Raw genomic sequence first — 22,928 nt, 5'->3', positions numbered from 1 at the left:
TCCATGATCTTCTTGTGGATCTCGTAAAAAGAAAAAGACAAACTACAGAGGAACATGCGCCGATGGTGAATGCAAATACCGTTCTGATGAACGACACCAAAGTGGAGGACGAGATTCCAAATTCCCACTATACAAAGCCACACTGGGCGCGTGCAATTACGGAGACTCCGTCCCGAATCGGCAACATCAAAGAGCCCGTGCTAGCATTGATTGATCACGGATCGGAGATCAATTTGATGTCCAAAGAGTTCTACCGGAAGGGGAAGTGGCCTATTAACACCAATCATGGATGGAAGATCCGGGCGGCCACTAAAGCAATGGAAGATCCATTTGCGGCTTGTCCGGATGTGACAGTGAAGATCGGGGATGTCGAGATCGACCAAAATTTCTTCGTACAAGACGAGGTCTCACACTTCGTGATCCTCAGTCAACCCTTTATCACGGCATCACGGATGGAGACGAAGGTGCTCGATAGCGGTGTGGCTTTTGCATGAATTCGGAGCCAAAACGGAGGGAAATCCGTCCAATTCCTAACGGTGCCGGCAAATCATGAAAGGAACAAGAGAGAGCTCTTGTCCCAAACAAGGATGGATTTTTAGAGCGGACTGTTGCGGAGTGGGGAAGTGATAGTCCGAGAAGCCCCGATACCCCACACAGGAAGAAAACTCTCAGAGCAAAACAAGTATGAATCGGTCCGGATGGGGCATCTACGTACACAACCGTAACCAGAGGAATGAAGAAAGAATACCGAAAAGTGGAGGATAAGTTACGGTCGGCATCAATAATAAAAGAAGATGAAGAAATCGTGGGAATAGTTGAAGAAATGTTCTATGGGAGCACGCTACAACGGCTTGAAGAGCTCGCGAAAGATACAAGCCAGGGAGACCGGGTAGTCCCGGTGGAATCGGTCGAGATGTATGAGATCATTGTGAAAATGGGTCCGGATGCGCTCCGCAAAGAAGAAGCAATGGTAAGTATGAAATACAAGGTCGTGGAGAAGAAGGTGAAACCGGTCGCGGGACCACTACCCGCCGATAGCAAACAAAAGAGGAAAGAAGTCTCGGGAGATCCGACACTTCGGAAGTCCATGGATATCGGACATGCTTTCACGGATGAGACCCGGAAGAAACTTCGGATCAGTGGAGGTGGTTTCCTTTTACAAAATGAAGAAGAACGATTCCGAGGGATGTTGGAACAACATGGGAAAGCATTTGCATTCACATCGAAGGAGATAGGGTGCATTGATCCAAAGATAGTGGAGCCGATGGTGATCTTCACGATTGACCATGTGTCGTGGAACCTGAAGCCGATTCCAGTGCCACGGGCGTATATTCCGAAAGTCATCGACTTGCTCAAGCAGAAGGTGGCGATGGGGATACTAGAGCCATCAAACGCTTCGTACTCAAATCGATGGTTTACGGTTCCGAAGAAGAATGGGTCACTCCGATTTATTCAAGATTTGCAACTGGTGAACAAGGTCACGATCCAAAACTCCGGAGTCAGTCCGATAGTTGACGAATTTGAGGAAGCATTTGCCAGTCGCGCGATATACTCCATCGGAGACCTATACTCCGGATATGAACAATTCCAACTAGCCGTGGAGAGCCGAGACATCACTACCATGCGGACACCGATAGGATTAGTCTGAATGTGCACACTACCACAAGGCGCAACAAACTCGGTCGCACATATGATGAATGCAATGAACAAGGTGCTCCGAGACTGCATTCCGGAGATAACAATGCCATTCCTAGATGACATTCTGATAAGAGGATGCGCAGTGGAAGAAAAAGATGAGACTACGGATGATCGGATGCCGACAGTTCGTAGTCGACCATATTCGCGATTGTGAGAAAGTGCTTCGAAAGTTAGAAGATGTGCACCTAACACTTTCCAGTGAGAAATCGTCATTCGGGCAAGAAGAAATATTGGTAGTCGGACATCTATGTGGGCCCTACGGCCGAAGACCGTCACAAACCAAGATCGACGCGATTCAAGCTATGAAAGAAGTATGTGAGTCACAATCCGAAGTCCGTTTCTCGGGGCATGTGCATTCTACCACATATGGATTCCACACTATGCACATATTGCGGACCCACTCTATCACTTGTTGCGGAAGGGTAAGAAATTCGAATGGAAACCGGAGCATACCAAAGTCATGAAGAAGCTCAAGAAATCACTACGGAAGGCAAAAGCACCAAAGAAGCCGAACTATGACCGACCAATCATAGTAACGGTTGACACAAGTACAACCGGAATCGGATGGGTCATCAATCAAGCCGACTCGGATGGTTCGCGATATCTGATCCGATTCAGAGCAAAGGTTCTCAATGAAAGGCAACGCGGATATGCACAAGTCAAAAGAGAATTATGGGGATTCATGTCGGCAATCAAATCGGATCGAGATTATTTGATCGGAGCCGAAGTAGTGATCGAAACGGATTGTCTTCCGATACTCGGGATGATGAGGTGTTGCACGATACCGGATGTGGCTATGCTAAGGTGGATTGCATATGTTAAGTCACTTAATCCAGAGGTACGACACATCTCCGGAAAAGACAACGCGGTAGCGGATATGCTATCAAGGACGCGGTTCGGAGATGACATAACTGAATCCGATAATGAAGAAGTTTCCGAAGACTACTTTGCTTCGGAGCACATATGCCGGGTGAACATAATCCGAGAATTCCGGGAAGAAGAATACGAGGGAGAAAGCTTGCTGATCGGGAAAGTGCTACAAGAAATTGAGGAATCATCAGACAATAAAGAGAAGAGAGTTGAGATCCGAAGTAAGAAGCGGCAAGTCCGAAAGTTCTTCTTGAGAAATGGATTAATATGGAGGGAGCTGAAAAGACCGGATGGCATACCACTTCGGGTAGTCGGGACGAAAGAGCAACGAAACCAAATAATGTCCGAGTTTCACGAATCCGATTGGGTTGGACATCGAGGAACGTGGGCAACTTTAGTGAAAATCAAACAAAAATATTGGTGGAAGAACATGTACAAAGATATAGCGGAGTTCACGGAAAGCTGCGAGAAGTGTCAAATCTACTCCGGAGTTCGACACCGACATGAGTTACATCCGACATTCTCACCGACAATCAACTTCAAATGGATGGTCGATATTGTAGCCATGCCAACCGGAATCGAACAAAAGAAGTACTTGGTGTTAGCTCGGGAAGATCTCACAAACCAAGTAGAAGGTCGGGCGTTACGAAGGAAAACGTGTTCTGCATTATGCCAATTTCTTTTGGAGGAGGTGTTTTGCATGTACGGGTGTGTAGGACAAGTGATTGCGGATCTGGGAGAACTCGACTCTGATAAAGCTAAGGAATTCTTCACCAAACATGGAGTTCGGTTAACACTGACAACGGCATACAATCCAGAAGCCAACAGGAAGATCGAACGAGGACATAGTCCGATCGTCAAAGCACTTGCGAAGGCATGCGATGGAAGGGTGAAGGATTGGTTGCAGATGCTTCAATATGCACTATGGGCGGATCAGACGACGCATAGCTCCGTAACCGGTTACATGCCGGCAGAACTCATGACCGGACAAGCACCGGTGATGCCAACGGAAACCGCGATTGTGACATGGACAGTGCTACCGTGGAAGGAAGAGATGAGCCGAGAAGAACTACTAGCGGTTCAGATACGACAACTAGAGGGAAGACCAGAAGACATAGCACAAGCAATATGCCGACAACAAGAAGCGTGATTCCAGAATAAAAGTTGGTTCAACACAAAGCACCGACTACGACCGCGGAAGATTGAAGAAGGAGATTGGGTGATTGTCTACGACAGTAGTTTGGATCATCAACATACAACGATGTAGAAGTTCGCGAAAAGGTGGTTCGGTCCATACGAGGTTCGGAAAGTTTTCGACAACGGAACTTACCGACTATGCGAGTTGGATGGAACGATGCTACGAGTGCCTATAGCCGGGAAACGGGTGAAGATTTTCAAGAAGCGGACTGATGAAGAACCCTATGTGATCCTAGACAAGACCGACAAGAAGGAGCAATCGGACGAAGATCACGGTGATGCGGGAAGCGAAGAAAGTGGATTACAACTCATAGTCGACTTAAGGGGAGAATCGGAGGAAGCTTCGGATGAAGGTGAATAGCAAGCATCGGGGACTTCGGCACATACCGTAGGATGTGCGGGTTCGGAGGGGGCGAGTGTCGTAGCGTGAATCACACACTATGTGAAATATGTAAAATACTATATCCGATTTAAAGTACATATAATAAATAAAATAAAAAATTTAAAATATTTATTACGTGCATAGGGCAAGATTCAAACCCTGTACCTCCACGTAGGCAAACCCCAAACTTACCATTGTACTAACTTATCCTAAGTGTTTTAAATATAGATTTAATATGTATAAGACCTTTATTTACGCCTACCTTTATTAAAAGGAAAGTCATGCTTTTTTTACAATACGTGAATACTTTATTTATAAGAAAAATGTACACCAATAAAAAATGACTCATGCACATCTAGCAAGCATGAGCACTATGTTTAGGAAATAAAAGCATAGTGTAAAAAGGCAACTCATGCACATTTAGTGTGCATGAACTCTTTAGAAAAAAACATGAAGCTATGTTTAGCCTCTTCCATCCTTATATTAGGAGGAGAGAATGATGTATGGGGGTTGTTGCTTATTTTACAAGGGTGGATTAATATAATATAATCGTGGGATTCACGAATTTGCTAACTATTTTTCTCTCTTAATCTGAGTACTCACTAATACACTATACTCGTGGGATTCACGAGTTTTTCATATCTTTCTTTCTTACAACGTATTTCATATTCTTCATTGCCGTAGAATTTTCTTTTCTCCTAGTCCAAAACGCAACGATCCGGAGCCGAAAGGCACGACAACGCTAGTCTTCCCGCCAGAAGAACCCTATTACGCGGTACGGGTACAATGAGCACATGGCACATCACTATGCGTACATGACCAAAGTGGCGGAAGTGCGTGAGCCGGAGAGCTACGCAGAAGCGGCAAAGGATGCAAATTGGTGTGCCGCTATGGAGGAAGAAATGCAGGCACTCGATGCCAACGACACATGGGACCTCGTTGACCCTCCCCAACACTGTAAACCGATCAGATGCAAGTGGGTGTACAGGTAAAGTACAATGTCGACGGTTCGGTTAACCAGTACAAGGCTCGGTTAGTGGCGAAGGGATACGCGGACTCATGGAATCGACTACGATGAGACCTTCGCTCTAATAGCGAAGATGATGACGATTCGTGTGGTACTGGCGGTTGCTGCGGCAAGGGGGTGGCATCTTCACTAGATGGACGTGAAGAATGTGTTTCTTCAAGGTGACATTGCAGAACAGGTCCATATGATCCAACCTCCCGGTTTTCAGTCGGAGATGAACAAGTCGGCGGTGTTCAGGCTTAAGAAGTCGCTTTACGATCTAAAACAAGCCCCCCGAGCTTGGAATGCGAAGATCACACACCAGTTGCGTAAGATGGGGTTTGTGACCTCTAAATCCGACTCATCGTTGCTCATCCGGCAAGGTCTGGACGGTCCGGTTTGCATCTTACTTAATGTAGATGATTTAGTCATCACCGGACCTAGACTCATTGAAATCGACCATGTCAAAGCCCAGCTGTCAGACACATTTGAGATGAAGGATCTGGGGGACCTTCATTATTTCCTTAGGATCAAGGTGATCCGAACCCCTCACGGCATATTACTCTCACAACGACATTATGTGTTGAATATGTTGTACAAGTTCGGCATGACGTAATGTCGACCTGTCTCCACACCCCTGGACCAAAACCAGAAGCTCCGTCCCAACTCCAAACCAGCCTGCAATGAGAAATGGTTCCGACAAATTGTCGGAAGCCTCATATACCTGACAATTACTCGATCCGACCTCAGTTACCCGGTCGGAGTGATCAACCAGTTCATGCAAAGGCCGACCGTCGAGCACCGTCAGTGCGCATACCAGATACTCCAGTATGTTAGCAGCATGAAGGATTAGGGACTGTTATACCGACATGGTATAACTGGGAAGCTAATCGGATATACCGATGCCGACTGGGTTGGTGATGCATCAGATCGCCGATCCACCTCCGGTTACATGTTTTCTCTAGGTAGTGCAGTTGTTGCGTGGAGCAACAAGAAGCAGCCAACAGTGGCTCTGTCGAGCACTGAGGTTGAATATCGAGGTGCTACCAATGCCACCTGTGAAGCCATCTAGCTTCGGCGACTGCTGCAAGACCTGCGGATTGAGGTACCGACCTTGATCCTGATCTACTGTGACAACATGATCAACATTTAGCTCGCCAAGAACCTCGTGTTCCATGCTCGGACAAATCACATAGAAGTTCACTATCACTTTGTGTGTGAGCGGGTTTTGAGCGGTGAAGTTGAACTTCGGTATGTTCAGACAAATCAGCAAGTTGCCGATATCTTCACCAAACCGCTCGAATCGGACAAGTCACAAGACTTCACCAAAATGTTTGGTGTTCAGCATCTCGACGTGCCGCACTTGAGGGGGAGAAAAGGAAAGGGAACAGATGGCACCGAACAAGGAGCTAGAGAGGAAGAAAGAACCGACAAAGGGAAAAAGGAAGTTGAGTCGACGAAGGAAGTCGACACATCCGAACAAGTCGGAACGAGTGGCAGCGGCAATAGAGTCAAGAAGGATAGAGTCGACCGTAAGGAGAAGGCCAAGACTCGGACATAGTCTGATATGGTGAAGGGCCTGAATACAGATGACAAGTTGGAGAACACCAACTCGAACAAGAGCCGAAATGAATCGAGAGCAACCGATTTGGACAAGAGCTGGAACGAATCGAAGGAAACCAATTCAGTTCAAGATTCGGAGAAGTCAAATCAACTAAAGGCCAAGCGGACACGAACGCATCAACAAGCTCAACCGGATCTGGATCGGCTGAATAAGCCAGAGCCAGATCGGCATCCGGAAGGATGAGCTGGATCGGTATTCGGAAACAACCGGCCGGATCGGAGAGCCGGATTCGAGCGGGAACCGGAAGGCTATTAGTAGCCAAGACTAATTATTAAACACAGTGCTCGGCCACAACCGAGGAATAGGATCAACTCACAGAAAACAGGAAATACACAATGCACGAAGACAATAGAGAGAAGAGTGCACAGGATGTTTTACGTGGAAAACCCTAAATGGGAAAAACCACGGGAGTCCTCAAACTCCAACTATCACTATGAACAGAGATGTACAATGGTGAAGCTACAAGGCAACAACCTTGAGCTCACTGTCTTCGCCACAGGCGGCGGTAATACACAGAGGCAACAACCTCTTCGTCTCTCTCTCTCTCTCTCTCTCTCTCTCTCTCTCTCGGCTGCTCTCACTTCGCTCCCTCAAAAATGGAGAAACAGAAAAAATGAGCAATAACCTACAGCAACAACTTACAGCCAGCAACCCTAAACAGTTTGCCCTAAGTCATATTTATACACATATGACTTTCGGACTATTTACAAATATAGCCTCAAGGGCCCTTGGCAAACATATTCACAAATATGTCCCCGCATCTGGATCTCTCTCCGGGTACATTCGTCATCCGGCTCCGTAGCCGGGGTCTTCATCATCCGGATCCGGAACCGGGTCTTCATCATCCGGCTCCGTAGCCGGGGTCTTCATCATCCGGATCCGGAACCGGGTCTTCATCATCCGGCTCCATAGCCGGGGTCTTCATCATCCGGCTCCGTAGCCGGGGTCTTCATTCTCGATTCCCGGACATCTGACCATCCCATCCGGAGGAACCGTAATCCCAACAAACTCCCCCTTCACTTCGGCATGGGATGTCTTTCCAGTCCGACCCTCTTCCGGCACGCTTCCAGCTTGTCGGGTGTGAGCACTTTGGTCAGCATATCTGACCCGTTCTCCCATGTGTGGATCTTCGTCAGCACGAACTCCTGGTCTTCTATCCTTTCCCGGATCCAGTGATATCTTCGCTGGATGTGCTTCGTCCGGGAGTGATAGGCCGCGTTCTTCGCAAGGTGGATGGCACTCTGACTGTCGCAGTAGAGTCGGTACTCCTCCTGCCGGATACCGAGCTCTCTAATGAAGTCCTTCATCCATATCATTTCCTTGCCGGCTTCAACAGCCGCCATGTACTCCGCCTCCGTGGTTGACAATGCAACCGTCTTCTGCAGCCTCGACTGCCACGAAACAGCTCCCCCTGCATACGTCATCACATACCCTGATGTGGACCGGCTGGTATCTGCATCAGCCGACATATCCGAATCGGTAAAGCCGTCGAGTTCGGGCTTACCGAAGCCGAATCGGAGGCACACGTTTGTCGTGCCCTTCAGGTATCGGAGTATCCACTTGACCGAGTTCCAGTGCTCTTTGCCGGGATTGCTCATGTACCGGCTCACCACTCCGACTGCATATCCTATGTCCGGTCTTGTACACACCATTGCGTACATCAAGCTTCCGACGGCAGAGGCATATGGTACTTTCATCATGTCCTCCTTCTCAGCCTTTGTCTTGGGGCTTTGCTTGCTGGACAACTTGCAGTTCGCCGGGAGGGTTGATCCGACCGGTCTTGCTTCCGACATGTTGAACCATTGAAGCACCTTTGTCACGTACTTCTCCTGTGACAGCCACAACTGCTTCTTCCTCCGGTCCCGGATGATGTGCATCCCTAGTATTTGTCGAATACATGTGTATAATGGACGTATTCACACCATCCCGTCTCGGCCATTTATGTAATTAGCATAAAGGGTAGTTGCCCTAAGTCGGTCACTATATATAGTGACCGACTTAGGGCAACTACCCTTTATGCTAATTACATAAATGGCCGAGACGGGATGGTGTGAATACGTCCATTATACACATGTATTCGACACTCCCCCGTAATGGGCGTATACATGGGTTATCTAAGATTACAGGTATAGACTTAGGTTCTCGGACATATCAGCTTTGTTCGAGTCGACAGGATCCGAAGACAGAAGACCGAACTGGTCGGGTCGGAACAGTTGAAGCCGATCATTAAGGAGCTGATGTCGGTTGTCGGGAACCATCCTGCTCTGATACCAGATGTTGGAAGCAATGTCGTCTGTGCGGAAGATCGAGAAGCACTCGATTCCTGTTTATTCCCTGTGTATGACTGTTCGTAGGTCGTTGCACAGAGAGAGAGAGAGAGAGAGACAAAGAGGCACAAAAGACACTCTATTGCATAAACAAATGATACAATGGTATTTGCCTCGCCGGACCCAAGTCCTTCATTGAGAAGGTTCGGTGAAGAGCCTTCTTCAGCATCCGTATCTTGACCTGGTCCCGTCCGACGATCAACATGTCGTCCACGTACAGGAGGAGTATTAGAAAGTCTCCTCCTTCGAACTTCTTCACAAACACGCAGTGATCGGACTGCGTTTTGTGGTACCCTTCGTCGGTCATGAAAGAGTCGAACTTCCGGTACCATTACCGGGGAGCCTGCTTCAGTCCGTAAAGGCTCTTCTTCAACCGGCATACCAGGTGCTCCTTCCCTTTCTTCTCGAATCCTTCCTGTTGCTGCATGTAGATCTCTTCTTCGAGGTCACCGTGAAGGAATGCCGTCTTCACGTCCATCTGTTCTACCTCGAGGTCCATGCTTGCCGCTATGCTCAGCACCGTCCGGATGGAGGTCATCTTCACTACCGGGGCAAATATCTCGTCGAAGTCGACGCCCTTCTTCTGCTGGAACCCCTTCACCACGATCCTAGCTTTGTATCTCGGGGGGTTGCCGGCATCTCCCGGTTTCAGCTTGAACACCCACTTGTTTCGAAGTGCCCGCTTTCCTTTCGGCAACTCCACAAGTTCATATGTGTGGTTCTCATGCAGGGAATCCATCTCCTTCTGCATGGCACTTAACCACCTGCGGCTATGGGTGTCAAGCTTTGCTTCTTCAAAACTCTCCGGCTCCCCCTCGTCGGTTAACAGCACGTGCTCTGGTTCCGGAAATCTCCGGGGGGCCCTTATCTCTCTTAGAGGATATCTCCGTTCCGGAGTTTCGGTAACCGGCTCCTCCATTTCCTCTTCATCCGAATCCATTTCGGGATCGGGGCCGGTTCCGGTATCAGTTTCATCTTCCTCGGCCGGTTCTATTTCTTCACCGTCTTCGGCCGGATCCTCGAGTGCTAACCGGTCCCTTACCGGTCGGGACTGCTCTTCGTACAGTTGATCCTCACCGGTCGACTTGGAGCTCTTCATCTTCTTCTCCGACTCCCAGTCGGCGAGTGTCTTGTCCTCCATGAAGATGATATCTCGACTCCTGAATATCTTCTTGTCGACCGGGTCCCATACTCGGTAGCCGAACTCGTCGTCGCCGTAACCGAGGAATATGCATGGCCGGGTCTTTGGATCTAACTTTCCTCTCCGGTCCTTTGCAACATGCACGTATGCGAGACACCCGAACACCTTCAAATGCCGGTAGGACACTTCCTTACCGATCCACACTCTCTGTGGCGTGTCTCCGTCCAAAGGTACTGAGGGTGATCTGTTTATCACGTATGTCGCCGTCGACATTGCCTCAGCCCAAAACCCCTTGGGTAATTTCGCATGCGCCAGCATACTCCGGACCCTCTCCATTATGGTCTGGTTCATCCTCTCGGCCAGCCCGTTCAGTTCCGGCGTCTTCGGCATAGTAAACTCTAGCCGGATTCCCATCAAACGGCAATACTCCTCAAATTGCCCTCGGTATTCTCCTCCGTTATCCGCTCATAGTGCTTTCAGCTTCTTGCCGGATTCCCTTTCCACTCTCGCGTGGAGTTCTTTGAAGACGGACAATACTTGGTCCTTTGTCTTCAACGGTGCCGTCCACAGCTTCCGGCTGTGGTCATCAATGAATGTCACGAAGTACTGGGCTCCGCCATGTGACTTCGTTTCTACTTGACACACGTCAGTGTGCACCAACTCCAATGGTGCGCTACGTCTCGTCGGTGGCCTTGAGTGGAAGGAGGTTCGGTTCTGCTTACCGGCCAGGCAATCGGTGCACTTCTCCAGGTGCACATGCTTCACTGGAATAAGGTTGTCTTCTGCAAGCCTCTTCATCCCCTTCTCACTCATGTGCCACAGTCTCTTGTGCCACAGCTCACCGGCAGTGTCGGCTGCCACGTTCAACTCCTCCGGACACAACCAGGCATTCATAAGGTACAGTGTGTTGACTTTCCGGGCCCGAGCCACTATCAGACTCCCCTTGCTGAACTTCATTTCGCCGTTCCGGATGCTACCGGTGTAGCCTTCATCGTCTAGCCTCCCGGCCGAAATCAGGTTCAATCGAACCTCCGGAACGTGTCGGACATCCTTCAGCAACATTTTGCATCCGGTTGATGTCATCAGCCACACGTCTCCTATGTCGGCAATCCGGCACGTACCTTCATTTCCCATCCGAACACAGCCATGCTCGCCGGCTGTGTAGGATGAGAAGTATCTTCTTTCCGGGGTCAGGTGGAACGACGCTCCGGAATCGACCACCCAGGTAGTCTCATCTCCGGCAATGTTTAGTTCACCTTCTTCGGTGATGAGCATGATCTCCTCTTCACTTGCCGCGAGTGCCGTCGTTCCTTTCCGGTCCTGCCCTCGCCGATCCGTACCTCTCCGGTCCGTGGCTCCCCGGTATGCACCATATCGCTCCGGTGACTTCTTCGAATCGGTACCGTCGGTTCCGTTGTCTTTCCAGAAATGCCGACAGTTCTTCTGGAAGTGCCCCGGCTTCCCACAGTAGAAGCATGTAGGTCTTCCCCTCGACTGCGACCGTGTCCCCGACTTCTCCCGTCTTTGCGGACTCCGGTTCCGTTGTCTTCCCCGTTCCGATTCGGTAAGCAGCGCCTTCGAGTCGGAGGCCGGTTCTTTATCTCTCCGACGCGCTTCTTCATTTAGAATACTTGTCTTTACCGTTAGTAAAGACAAGTTCTCTTCCTTACAGGAGGTGCTGAGAGTAACTACCAAGTTATCCCAGCTCTCCAGAAGGGTACACATCAGCATGATGGCTTGCATTGCGTCATCCAACGGGAACTTGATCGCCGCAAGCTGGTTCACGAATCCCATGAACGTGCTGACGTGTTCGACCATGCTCTCGCCGTCCCGGTACTTAAGATTCACTATCTTCCTCATCAGGGAGGTCCGGGTCAGAGCATTCTTCCTCTCATACAGTCCGGACAGCTTCTGCCACATCTCATAGGCGTTCGTATCGTTCGCCACATGTTGCAAAACACTTACATCGACATATTGCCGGATCGTCGCTACAGCTTTCCGGTTCAGGAGCTTCCACTCCGACTCTATTACCCCCTTGGGTATCTCGGCATTGTCGATCGGTTCGTACAGGTCTCGGACGATGAGAAGGTCTTCCATCTTTATCTTCCAGTCGGCGTAGTTCTGTGAGTTCAACACCATCATGCCCGGAGGCCCACTACCGCCGCCTTCCATTTTCTGTGTTACCGTCGCTCTGATACCACTTTATTAAACACAGTGCTCGGCCACAACCGAGGAATAGGATCAACTCACAGAAAACAGGAAATACACAATGCACGAAGACAATAGAGAGAAGAGTGCACAGGATGTTTTACGTGGAAAACCCTAAATGGGAAAAACCACGGGAGTCCTCAAACTCCAACTATCACTATGAACAGAGATGTACAATGGTGAAGCTACAAGGCAACAACCTTGAGCTCACTGTCTTCGCCACAGGCGGCGGTAATACACAGAGGCAACAACCTCTTCGTCTCTCTCTCTCTCTCTCTCTCGGCTGCTCTCACTTCGCTCCCTCTAAAATGGAGAAACAGAAAAAATGAGCAATAACCTACAGCAACAACTTACAGCCAGCAGCCCTAAACAGTTTGCCCTAAGTCATATTTATACACATATGACTTTCGGACTATTTACAAATATAGCCGTAAGGGCCCTTGGCAAACATATTCACAAATATGTCCCCGCATCCGGATCTCTCTCCGGGTACATTCGTCATCCGGCTCCGTAGCCAGGGTCTTCATCATCCGGCTCCGTAGCCGGGGTCTTCATCATCTGGATCCGGAACCGGGTCTTCATCATCCGGCTCCATAGCCGGGGTCTTCATCATCCGGATCCGGAACCGGGTCTTCATCATCCGGCTCCGTAGCCGGGGTCTTCATTCTCGATTCCCGGACATCTGACCATCCCATCCGGAGGGACCGTAATCCCAACACTAATAGGTAATCATTGTCTCGTAGTTAGTGTCAGTCGCACGTAGGAATATTGAAGTACCTGTCAATACTTCTGTCAGTCCTTTATGGACTTGTATAAATAGTGTTGTTTAGCACATTGTATTTATAGAATTTGCAGAGTGTTATTTTGAATTGAGTTTATGTTCTGCGCCTCTATCTCTCCCCCACGCGTATTCTCTGTGTATTAAGCTTCTCCATTAAACCTTCATCTTATTCTCTGTTGCTATCCGGCTGAGCCGGTTCTGTCTAACACTTCCGCACGTTAACATTTACAATATAAAAGTGCTCACTGATCACAATTGTATGTACAGAAGGGTTGTTATCTTTTAATATAGTTTTGTTGTCTGACTCTCCCTCTCCCTCTCCCTCTCTCCCTCTGTGTGTATACCTAACTGTCCTCAACTAAGTCGATTGTGTCTTGTGTACAAGCTTCCCGTATGCAACCTTTTCAATAATGAAGTGTTTGATTATGTTGTGGGGAAATAGAATAGATTGTGTGTGTGTGTGTGTGTGTGTGTGTGTGTGTGTGAAGAGAGACCCATGTCGGAAAATAGAATAATGTAAATTGTATATTCACAAGAATAAGAATGACAACCAATAGTTAAAAAGGGAGAGAGGATGGTGTTTATAAGGTCACCCTCACTCTACATTCTCTCACTAAAATGACCTCTCGGAAGGGGGAAACCTAACTAGCTCAATAACTATGTAGTTATTGTTACATATTGGTGGTGTGTTCACACACTTACATGGTTTTAAGGTGTGTTTACACCCTAGAGTAAGTTGAGTTTGATTCTCAAATTGGCGTTTGATGATCAACACGTCCTACATCATTTCCTTCCAAAGGGAAATTTTTTTGCCATCGAACTTTCTAATTTCACAACCTGTGTTGAAAAGACATAGTTCTTCTTGTGGTGTTTGCAGGCCTGGTCCTTTCCTTCAAGCGTCTTCTTCTTGTATTGATGTTGCTCAATTCCAAGATCTACTCTGATACCACTTGATGGCATTGAATGGTGTCTTGGTTGATTTATGTGGAATGTGTATATGGATCTTGTTAGTGGAACTAGGCAAACATGAAGCAAGTAGAATAGATGATGTACTTTTCAATCTCAATCAAGGTATACACAAAGAATGAGAGAAAGACAGTTACATAGTTTAAGCACAAGAGAGATTGTATTATTTCAAATCTCACCAAACTATGTTACAAGGCTTAATTCCTTTTATTTATATATAGGGCAACTAAGCCCTAACTCCAAGGGGAGTGTTCACACTAAAGAGACAAATGGGTGGAGAGGACTTTTAGTCCAACAAAAGGTAGGTCATAGTTGAAACTCTTCAAGTTGAAGGCTCTACAGAGTTGAACGTCGTAGCAATTTGAACAATGAGTTATGTCGAGAGTAACATGTCATTAACCCAAAGAACCTAAGATCATGAGTGGATTTTCCAATACTAACTCTAGATGGTCCTTTTTATAGACTAAAAACGTTGGATTATGAAAGAAGTTCCCTTTATAAAATAGATTTTTGGAGTTTTTTATTACAACGTTGATAATTTTTCGGAAATTAAATTGTGTCCTAAGAGCCTTAAATTCCATGAAAAAGATATCAATAAAACCCTAAAATGGCAACTTAAGCTAGAGAAGAAGATGATGATGAATATCAAGACGTGAAGAATAATTAGAAAAGATAAGTTCTTGGGTGAAACTTTTGGGGGAAGTCATCGACTTTCGGTGTAACCTCCCAACAATCACGACCACGTCGCCTCTTGTCGGTATTGGTCTTACACGCCCTATTGATTCGCTACCCTCACTTCTCAATTCAGCAGAGCTTCCACATCTATCTCTTTCTCCCCCCCTTCTGGTATGCGTTCTCTTCACCCTTTTATAGAATAAAAGAGGCTTTCTTCCCAAATAAAAGTATGTGCTTTTTTATTTTCGCACACCATGCTTTTTCTTTCCTAAATAATAATAAACTAAAATCCTCCTATGCACAACCGACATCACGACAAGGCAAGGTGAAAAAGTGAGGTGCATGCCAAAAGGAGAATAGTTACTTTTATTTGCATGAGGTGCTCTTAAGACCTATAAAAGGTAGAGGAGAGCTCAATGCAAAGGGATCGGATTTTGGATCAAGGTGGAGTGTTGCTGGAATTCCAAATGGGCTCGAGGAAGCGAATCAAGAGAGTATTTAAGATCACCAATGAAAAAAGGCATCGAAACATCTTGTTGGTCCTATGAACAGAAACTTGAGGATATCCATTTGAAGCTCTACCAACAAACCTTATATCTCGATCTCTTTATCCATCCACCTTTCAAGCCACACCATGTAAAAAGAGTCAAGATAATCTCATTGTATATGATTCAAATTAAACATTTTTTGTATTCAGCATTTTTTATATTCATATAAAATTAATATCCACAATCTATTATCTAATACTACTCTTTATTGAACTGGGATCATGTCAGACTTTTCGGATCGTAATTCTGAGCCCCACGCGTGAAGTGACTCAATTTTGGAGAAAATTTGGTGAACAATGACTCATCAAGTTACTATCTCGAAGACCTCTACACTCCGATACGAATACTCGCACCAAGGGTTGTGCTGGAATTTCCAAAACTCTATTCCGACCACTGAGCGAGAAGTTATGTGATTGTTAGACCTAAGAATACCTATCGGTTTGATTACACTTACAAAATCTTTACATATGACTGGATAAGAACGACATAGTGTAGCATGGCCACACTGACTTGGACCTTTTTCCATATTCTCTTTGAGTGGCTACATGCTCCCATCTATATAAGTTTGCATCTCTGATTTCAAAGAAGACGAAGTTCTATTAACCTAACTATACCATAGAATGTTTTCTTTTCCTGCTTGAAATGTAGTCGCAACAGTTGAAATGTTTCCATATGTAGTTTCATTGAAGATGCAATAAAGGAAAATACTCCCCTTCTCTAGTGCTATCTCTTCATACCGATAAACAACGCACATCTCCTTTTATTATGATGTGAACACCTTTTCCTGTTTGTCAAAATTTCACCCCCCCCCCCACCCCGCTTGAAAATAAGAATGTGGATAAGGTTTCACCAATCATATATGGGCAGTTTCTACATACAAGGAAAATCCTCGCTCGATGGGGGTTTATATCATAGTCTTTTCACCATGCTACTGGAGAGGGCACATAGGAGGGGAGATATTCTTGTTGGGTAAATACAAAAATACGTCCCAAGGGGGCCCATTTGGGGGGGGGGGGGTGTTCAAGCAAAATATGAAAAGGCTAGGGGTATTTGGGTAAATATGGAAAGATGTCTTAGGGTAGGGGGTATTCGAGCAAAATTCGTATAAGCCAAGCAGTATTCAAATGAAATAAGATCAAAGTAGGGGGCTATTTTGACAGTTTATGGAAAGTCTGGGAGGCTACTAGAGGAAAATACAAAGAAAAAGAAGAGGGTATTTAGGCAGGAGACCAGAAACCACGAGGGGGCCATTTAGGTAAATACAGGAAAATACGAGGGGGGGGGGGGGTAATCTAATAAATACGTAAAAAATATGAGGGGGTATTTTAGAAAATTACCGGAAAAGAGTTTTTTTTTTTTTTGCTTTGGATGGGCTATACTCGATTATTGTAAATTCAAAATCGATACGCACGTGTTTGAAAAAGATCTGACAGCGCCAATTAGGGTTAGGGTTAGGGTTACAATTTAGGGTTTTGGTTGGTTGTGTCTCTTTTTTGTTTTCTTTTATTTTTCTCTCCTCAACCCCTTTTCTTCTCTGTCTCTGGCTCAAGATCTTCCTTTTGCAAGCCTTTGAAGCTTTCCTAGCGGGCATCGACCGAATTTCTTTCCCCATCCCCAAAGTTAGGGTTAGGGTTAGGGTTAGGGTTAGGGTTAGGGTTAGGGCTAAGGCAGGCTATATAAACTAAACATAGTTCTAGGCTTAGGGTTAAGATTAACAGCCAGAAGTGTCCATAGTTCGTTCTAGGGTTAGAATTGAGGTTAACAGATACAACCCTCCGTGAAGGGTTAGGGTTGCTCTCTGACTTGGCAAAGAGTTCTCTCTTTTTGCATCTTTCCTCTCATCCTCTTTTCGTCAAGGTTAGGGTTAGTGACTAGTCTCTGTCCATGCTTTGTCAAATCTATTTCTTTTCTGTAGTATGTGTTCCGAGCAGATCTGCGATTCTGTTTTGCACTGTGCTTAGGGACCTTTCTCGAATGATAAAATATCGAGAACGCTGAAGTGGACCGCTGGAACTGTTGGATGCTACAGGGAAGCCATCGCTGCTTCGGATTAGAGAAACTATATCTGCTGTAGAGAAGCCAACACAGCATCAGATTAGGTAGAAATATATGCTTTAGAGAAGAGATTTCTGCTTTTTTGCATTAGCGAACAAATCTCTGGTTTAGGCTAAATACAAAAGACAAAAGATACTGGATCGGAGAAGAACAATTGCTGTTTTAGAGTTGAATTTGCAATTCCTGCTCCTGAGAAGTCTTTAGAGGTCCTTAGAGAAGCCAAAGATTTCCGAATTAGAGAAGGCGAACTTTTCTGTGTTTCGAATGCTAGGTTAGACAAGAGAGAAAACGCTACAGGATTGGGTTGATGGGGGCGTCGAAGCAAAAATGGACGAGTGCAGAAGAAGCTGCGTTGAGGGCAGGAGTGAAGAAATATGGACTCGGAAAATGGCGTGCTATTCAGAAAGATCCAGATTTCACGTTTCTATTAGCAACTCGATCCAATGTTGACTTGAAGGTTAGTTTCTCTGTCTCTGTCTCTGTCTCTACATTCTTAAAAGCCATTACTGATCAAGCAATAGGAAAACTGTCCCTAAAAATTAGTATAAACACCTCTTATCTAAGAAACTTTTGTCTGTATTGTTATACAAAGAAAGGGGAAGCTTTCTCTTCCAATTCATCACAAGAAACAGGGACTATTTCTCATTGTTTTGAGTGCTTCACCAAAAAAGTGGAAATATTTCTCTGCATTATTTTGTAGGAAACGAGGAACTATTTCTCTGCAAATTAAGCTACCGTATATCAAGAAAAGAAACTGTCTGATAGAATTTGCATTGTTCATCAAGAAACAGGACCAATTTCTAGTTATTTACCAAGAATCTACGACTATTTCGCTGTGAATTCAGCAACTAGTAGCTCTTTTCTGGAAATTGTGATATGTATTGTTACTCCAAAAACGGGAATTATTCTTAGCTAGTTGACCATTTATCATCAAGAAATGGCAACCGTTTCTCAGAAACAATATAGTGGTAGAAAAATCATCAAAAAACCATGGACAATGACTATTGACTTACATACTATCCCCTCGGTTTTCTGATTTCTGTGACACTTTTAAATAAAATTGTCTTTGTACTGTGCTAGAAATTTGGTATATGATGTGCGCTAAGTAGTGTTCTCTTTGTGAACAGGACAAATGGAGGAATATGAATATTGGAGATTGTGGATATATATCTAGGGAGAAGTCGCTTAGATCACCCTCAAAACTCAAAGCTTCAAGACGAGCAGATGAAGCAATATCCCCTCTTCCTCTAGCTGTGATCCCCCATGAACACTTCTCAGGGGAAGTTCGAGGTTCCTCAGATAGTCCTAAATCATTAGAAGCAAGGTACATTCAGTTGTCCGCTACTCCCAAAAGGGATTCTCATATTAAATGTTGATCTGCACAGCAATAATATATCGGTCTACTAGTAGAGAAACCAATAATGAATATTGAATATTTATATTGATGTTCTGGTTCACCGGTAGTGATTCCAATGTTTTATATGGATGGATGCTTTTGTATCCTCATCCATGGAAATTCTATGGGCATATCAATTGCGAGGTAGTTAAACAACTTTAGAGGAGATATTTGGTTTTAAAGAATCTTATTGCTCTCATACATTGGTAAAGAACTTCAATCCCCACGCCTTTAAATGTTGATCTTTGCAAGTGGAGCATTTTGCCATCCAACCAACTATCTTGAAGGTGACATTGTGCAAGGCGTGATCTAGTGTTATACAACACACAAATATAAGAAAAAGGAGAATAGAAGGACAGTAATGAATCAATTGGAGATAACAAGGGGAGAATAATCAATCAACCAATCAAGAGGGTGACATTAGTTTGAGCATAGTTGGGATCATGAATAACTTTGAAGAAGGCATTTTAGTTTAAAGAATCTTAACACTTTCCATACTTAAATAAAGAACTCATAATCCCACATGCATTCAAATGTATATCTTTGCAAGAGAGATTTTACCATGCAACCAAATGTTTGTAAATTATAGAGAAGGTGACATAATGCAATATTATGATGATCTAGAGTAATCTGGCTTACACATATAAAGAGGGAGAATTCGAAGGGAAATCCTCTTCAATCTCTTATCTTTCTACCTGCTTCCAGAATCGTCCTTATCACATTAAATTTCCTGTCTAACATTGAATTTTTCTTCTAACATTAAATTTTAGCCCAATAACTACTCAGAAACTTCTCCTTTCATTTCTGAAAAATTTACTTTTAAGTTCAGAATCTTCTCCTTAAGCTTTTATCTATTTCAGAAACTTTGCCTTCATTTCTGGAAATTCACTTTCAGTTCCGAAAAGTCTCCTTTATCCTTTACCTGCCAATCTGAAAAGATTCCTTGGCATTGCCTCCCATTTCCGGTTTTTGGAATGCTCTCTTCTCATTTCCTCCATTTCCTGTGAGGATGGCAACACTGGAGCATGCACAAGGACGATTAACAAAACAGGGAAAACCTGATGGTGGAAAATGGCTGGAGAAGATTGAACCTAGCCGTCACTATACCTGGAACAGGGCTATTCTTTGTATTGCAAATTGGAGGCTCCTGCTGAGGATGCTGATTGCCATGTTTAGTGCTAAACTTATTTTGTTTCTTCTCTGTCACAAATTTCCTAGACACCTCAAACTTTGCATTCAGGAAACACAACCACATTATCCTACTGTAGTTGTCAACGATTATTATGAAGTAGGATGGCTTACCCAATTCATAGATTATCATCTTTCTATCAAGATACCCATATACAAGCTACTGAAAAACTGTTGCTTTTCTGTAGAACAGACTTCCTATGTAGCTAATGACAACAATTTGTTTGCCAGCCTTCTGTGTGGATTTGTTTGAGTAATGAAAGGCTTGCTGGCGGAAACTCATGCCAAAGATTGGCATGCTACTGATCCAGGTGTAATTGTGAATTGCTATATCATGTCTCATACTGAGTAGAAAATTTGCTAGGATTCAAACTTCTTTTCCATGGATTAAATCAACATCAACTCTGAATCAGTTGCAGTGACTAGTGACATCCATGACTTGAATAGTGATGGATTTCCTGATAAAATGATGCATTGTCTGAACAGGTCCTCTTATAATACACCAATATCCTTTTGTTGAGGTGTCTTCGTTGATTGATACTGGTTTCTTCACGGGCATTGCTGAAACATTTCAAACTTCTGAGTGGCATCCGCTAGCAAGTTATGCCAATAATTCTTCCTTAAGTATATTGATCTGAAGTTTTATTGACATTATATCTTTTACACTGTTTTCAGATGTACTAGCATGGTTATCGATGCAATTATGGATCTGAATGATCCAAATGGTTCAACCATTCCTGAAATTGCAACTTCTATTGAGGTTATAACTGATATTCATGCAATTTGATTGAAATCCAAGCTCTATGATTCGTGGTTGGTAATAGGTGTAGCATGTTTTTTGTGCAGGCTAACCATCTTGTGCCTGCGAATTTCAGAAAGCTCTTGAAATTGAAACTTAAAGAAATGGTTAAACAGGGTGGATTAATCAAGGTTTTTCCTGGATCCTCCACATCATTGTTTCTTCTCAGATGACATAATAATTTGTTAATGTTTTATTGAGGCGTCGTTCTAGACTTGCAATTGATGTCCTCTAGTACACATTTTTTGACAGGATAAGGATAGGTACAAAGTGACTGATCCAGAGGAGTCAGATGATGATAAACAGATGGTTCAAGTTACTAGGAAGAGAACACGCCGAATTGTGAAAGCCAAAGCTGTAGAGCCTCCCCCTAGTAACGGCAGAAGACATATACGGCAAGAAGATTGTGATATCTCGGACTTGACTCTAAGACCTTCCTTTAAGCTTAGTAGCAAAAAAACGAGAGGTGAGAAAGGTATGGAAAAAGCCATGCTAGACGTGGATTTTGCGAGGTCAAAGCTGAAATCAGCAGCGGAAGCAGCCAAAGCTGCCGCATTAGCTATGGCAGAGGCAGAAGCTGCAGCAACTGCCGCAGGAAAAGCTGCAAAGAAAGCAAGAGCTCCAGATGCTGAAGCTGAAGCTGCTGAAATTGCTGCAGAGGTCGCAGCCCTTTCTCGTCCTCACAAGAAAGGTACACTAGTTGTTTACTAGTTATAACATGTTTCTTATATCTTTAGGTGACGTCAGAGGATTGACACCTAGAATGCGATGTTTGTGGTATCCTTGAAGACAGTTTGAAAGATAGCCTTTCTGTGGACGTAGATATTGTTCCAGTTCTGGTTTACTTTACTTTTTAACTCCTTCCATTGACCCGTTGTAAAATTAGCATATAGAGTAGGGTATATTACTCGGACATGTAAGACGAGAATATAATCTCCTAATTTGTGAACAGTATCTGATTGTTGAGACTAATGATATTTTTGGGAGCTCAAAAGCATGATGTTCAACATTTTTCTAGCACCTTGTTTAAAGCTGTCTATGTGTTAAAGAAATGATTCCTTTATAAATTCTCTCTTGTTACCATTATATATTTGCTTTGGTTTAATTGTCATCACTGGCATGGAGATGCCCAAGTAGAATGAGCACTATATGTATGTCTCAAAACAGTGCTACCACATCATCATTTATACTCCCGAGGTTTGGTGTTATTTAAATTATGACTACAATTGCACATGTATGAATGGGGTTTGAATTTCATCCAAGAGGTTGCTTTCCAAATGAGAACAGCCCTACAACAGTCAGCAGGTTGAATTGCCTATCAAAGAAAATTTTAGCCATTCTACCTTTCCTACAGTAAGATGCATTGTTATCACTTGTATATGAATGCATTCTATTGTGCTCCCCTTTATGTTATGAGCATGACCATATAATATCCTGTGGTAAGATTGTATCATAGTATTTTATACGTGGATAAAGTGAGGGTAAAGAAGGGAAGGATTACTTTTAATCCTTGGGATTAAGACAAACCATTAAGGCCAAGTGTGAATTTGCTTGGGGACCTTAGGTTTGGCTATAAATATGAGGCCTAGCTACCCTCATTTGAGAGATGATCGACTACATTAAGACTTTGTCCTCGTGGTGATCAAACTCATGTAAGCGAGTGTGCCAGTATGAAGTACGACTCGATACCACGACAACGGTATAGGACATCAATTGAGGCTCAAGTTCATCTCGATCCCTTCACACGAGGGTGGTTGGGTGGATCGGCACCCTTCTTTCTCTCTCCGCTCTTTCCTATCTATCTATTATATCTTTATCACATGCTTACATTAGGATCTAGCTCTAAGACCCTAATTAGGCACATGTTTGAGATGAAAGGATCTGAATACAAATATCCAATGAAGAAAAATATCTGATGAGTACAAAGAAAAAGAGTAAGGTCTCAAAAGTAACTACTCAGGTCTCCCAATAATTGTAACTCTCCATATGGAATCAATGCAAGAGAATCTTTGTTGATCATAAACTGTACTTGGGTTACTATATTACAAAAATATAGATTAGCATGTT

General features: G+C 44.6%; 1 protein-coding gene across 1 annotated transcript; it reads left to right on the top strand.

Annotated features, from left to right (window-relative positions):
• Positions 1-16,915: 16,915 nt before the first annotated feature.
• LOC147850939 (single myb histone 1-like) lies at positions 16,916-21,878 on the top strand. Its single transcript, XM_087335689.1, has 5 exons — positions 16,916-17,935; positions 18,606-18,802; positions 20,738-20,822; positions 20,909-20,992; positions 21,114-21,878. The coding sequence occupies exons 1-5, from the start codon at positions 17,786-17,788 to the stop codon at positions 21,570-21,572; spliced, it is 975 nt and encodes a 324-aa protein (XP_087191815.1). The 5' UTR covers positions 16,916-17,785; the 3' UTR covers positions 21,573-21,878.
• The last annotated feature ends 1,050 nt before the right edge of the window (positions 21,879-22,928 follow it).

Source organism: Azolla caroliniana, unplaced genomic scaffold, assembly GCF_043228905.1.
Source record: "Azolla caroliniana isolate FFs.n. ecotype wild unplaced genomic scaffold, voAzoCaro1.0.p SCAF_20, whole genome shotgun sequence".
NCBI lineage: Eukaryota > Viridiplantae > Streptophyta > Polypodiopsida > Salviniales > Salviniaceae > Azolla > Azolla caroliniana.
Note: the sequence above shows the minus strand (reverse complement) of the source record. Positions and strands in the feature narration are given on the sequence as shown.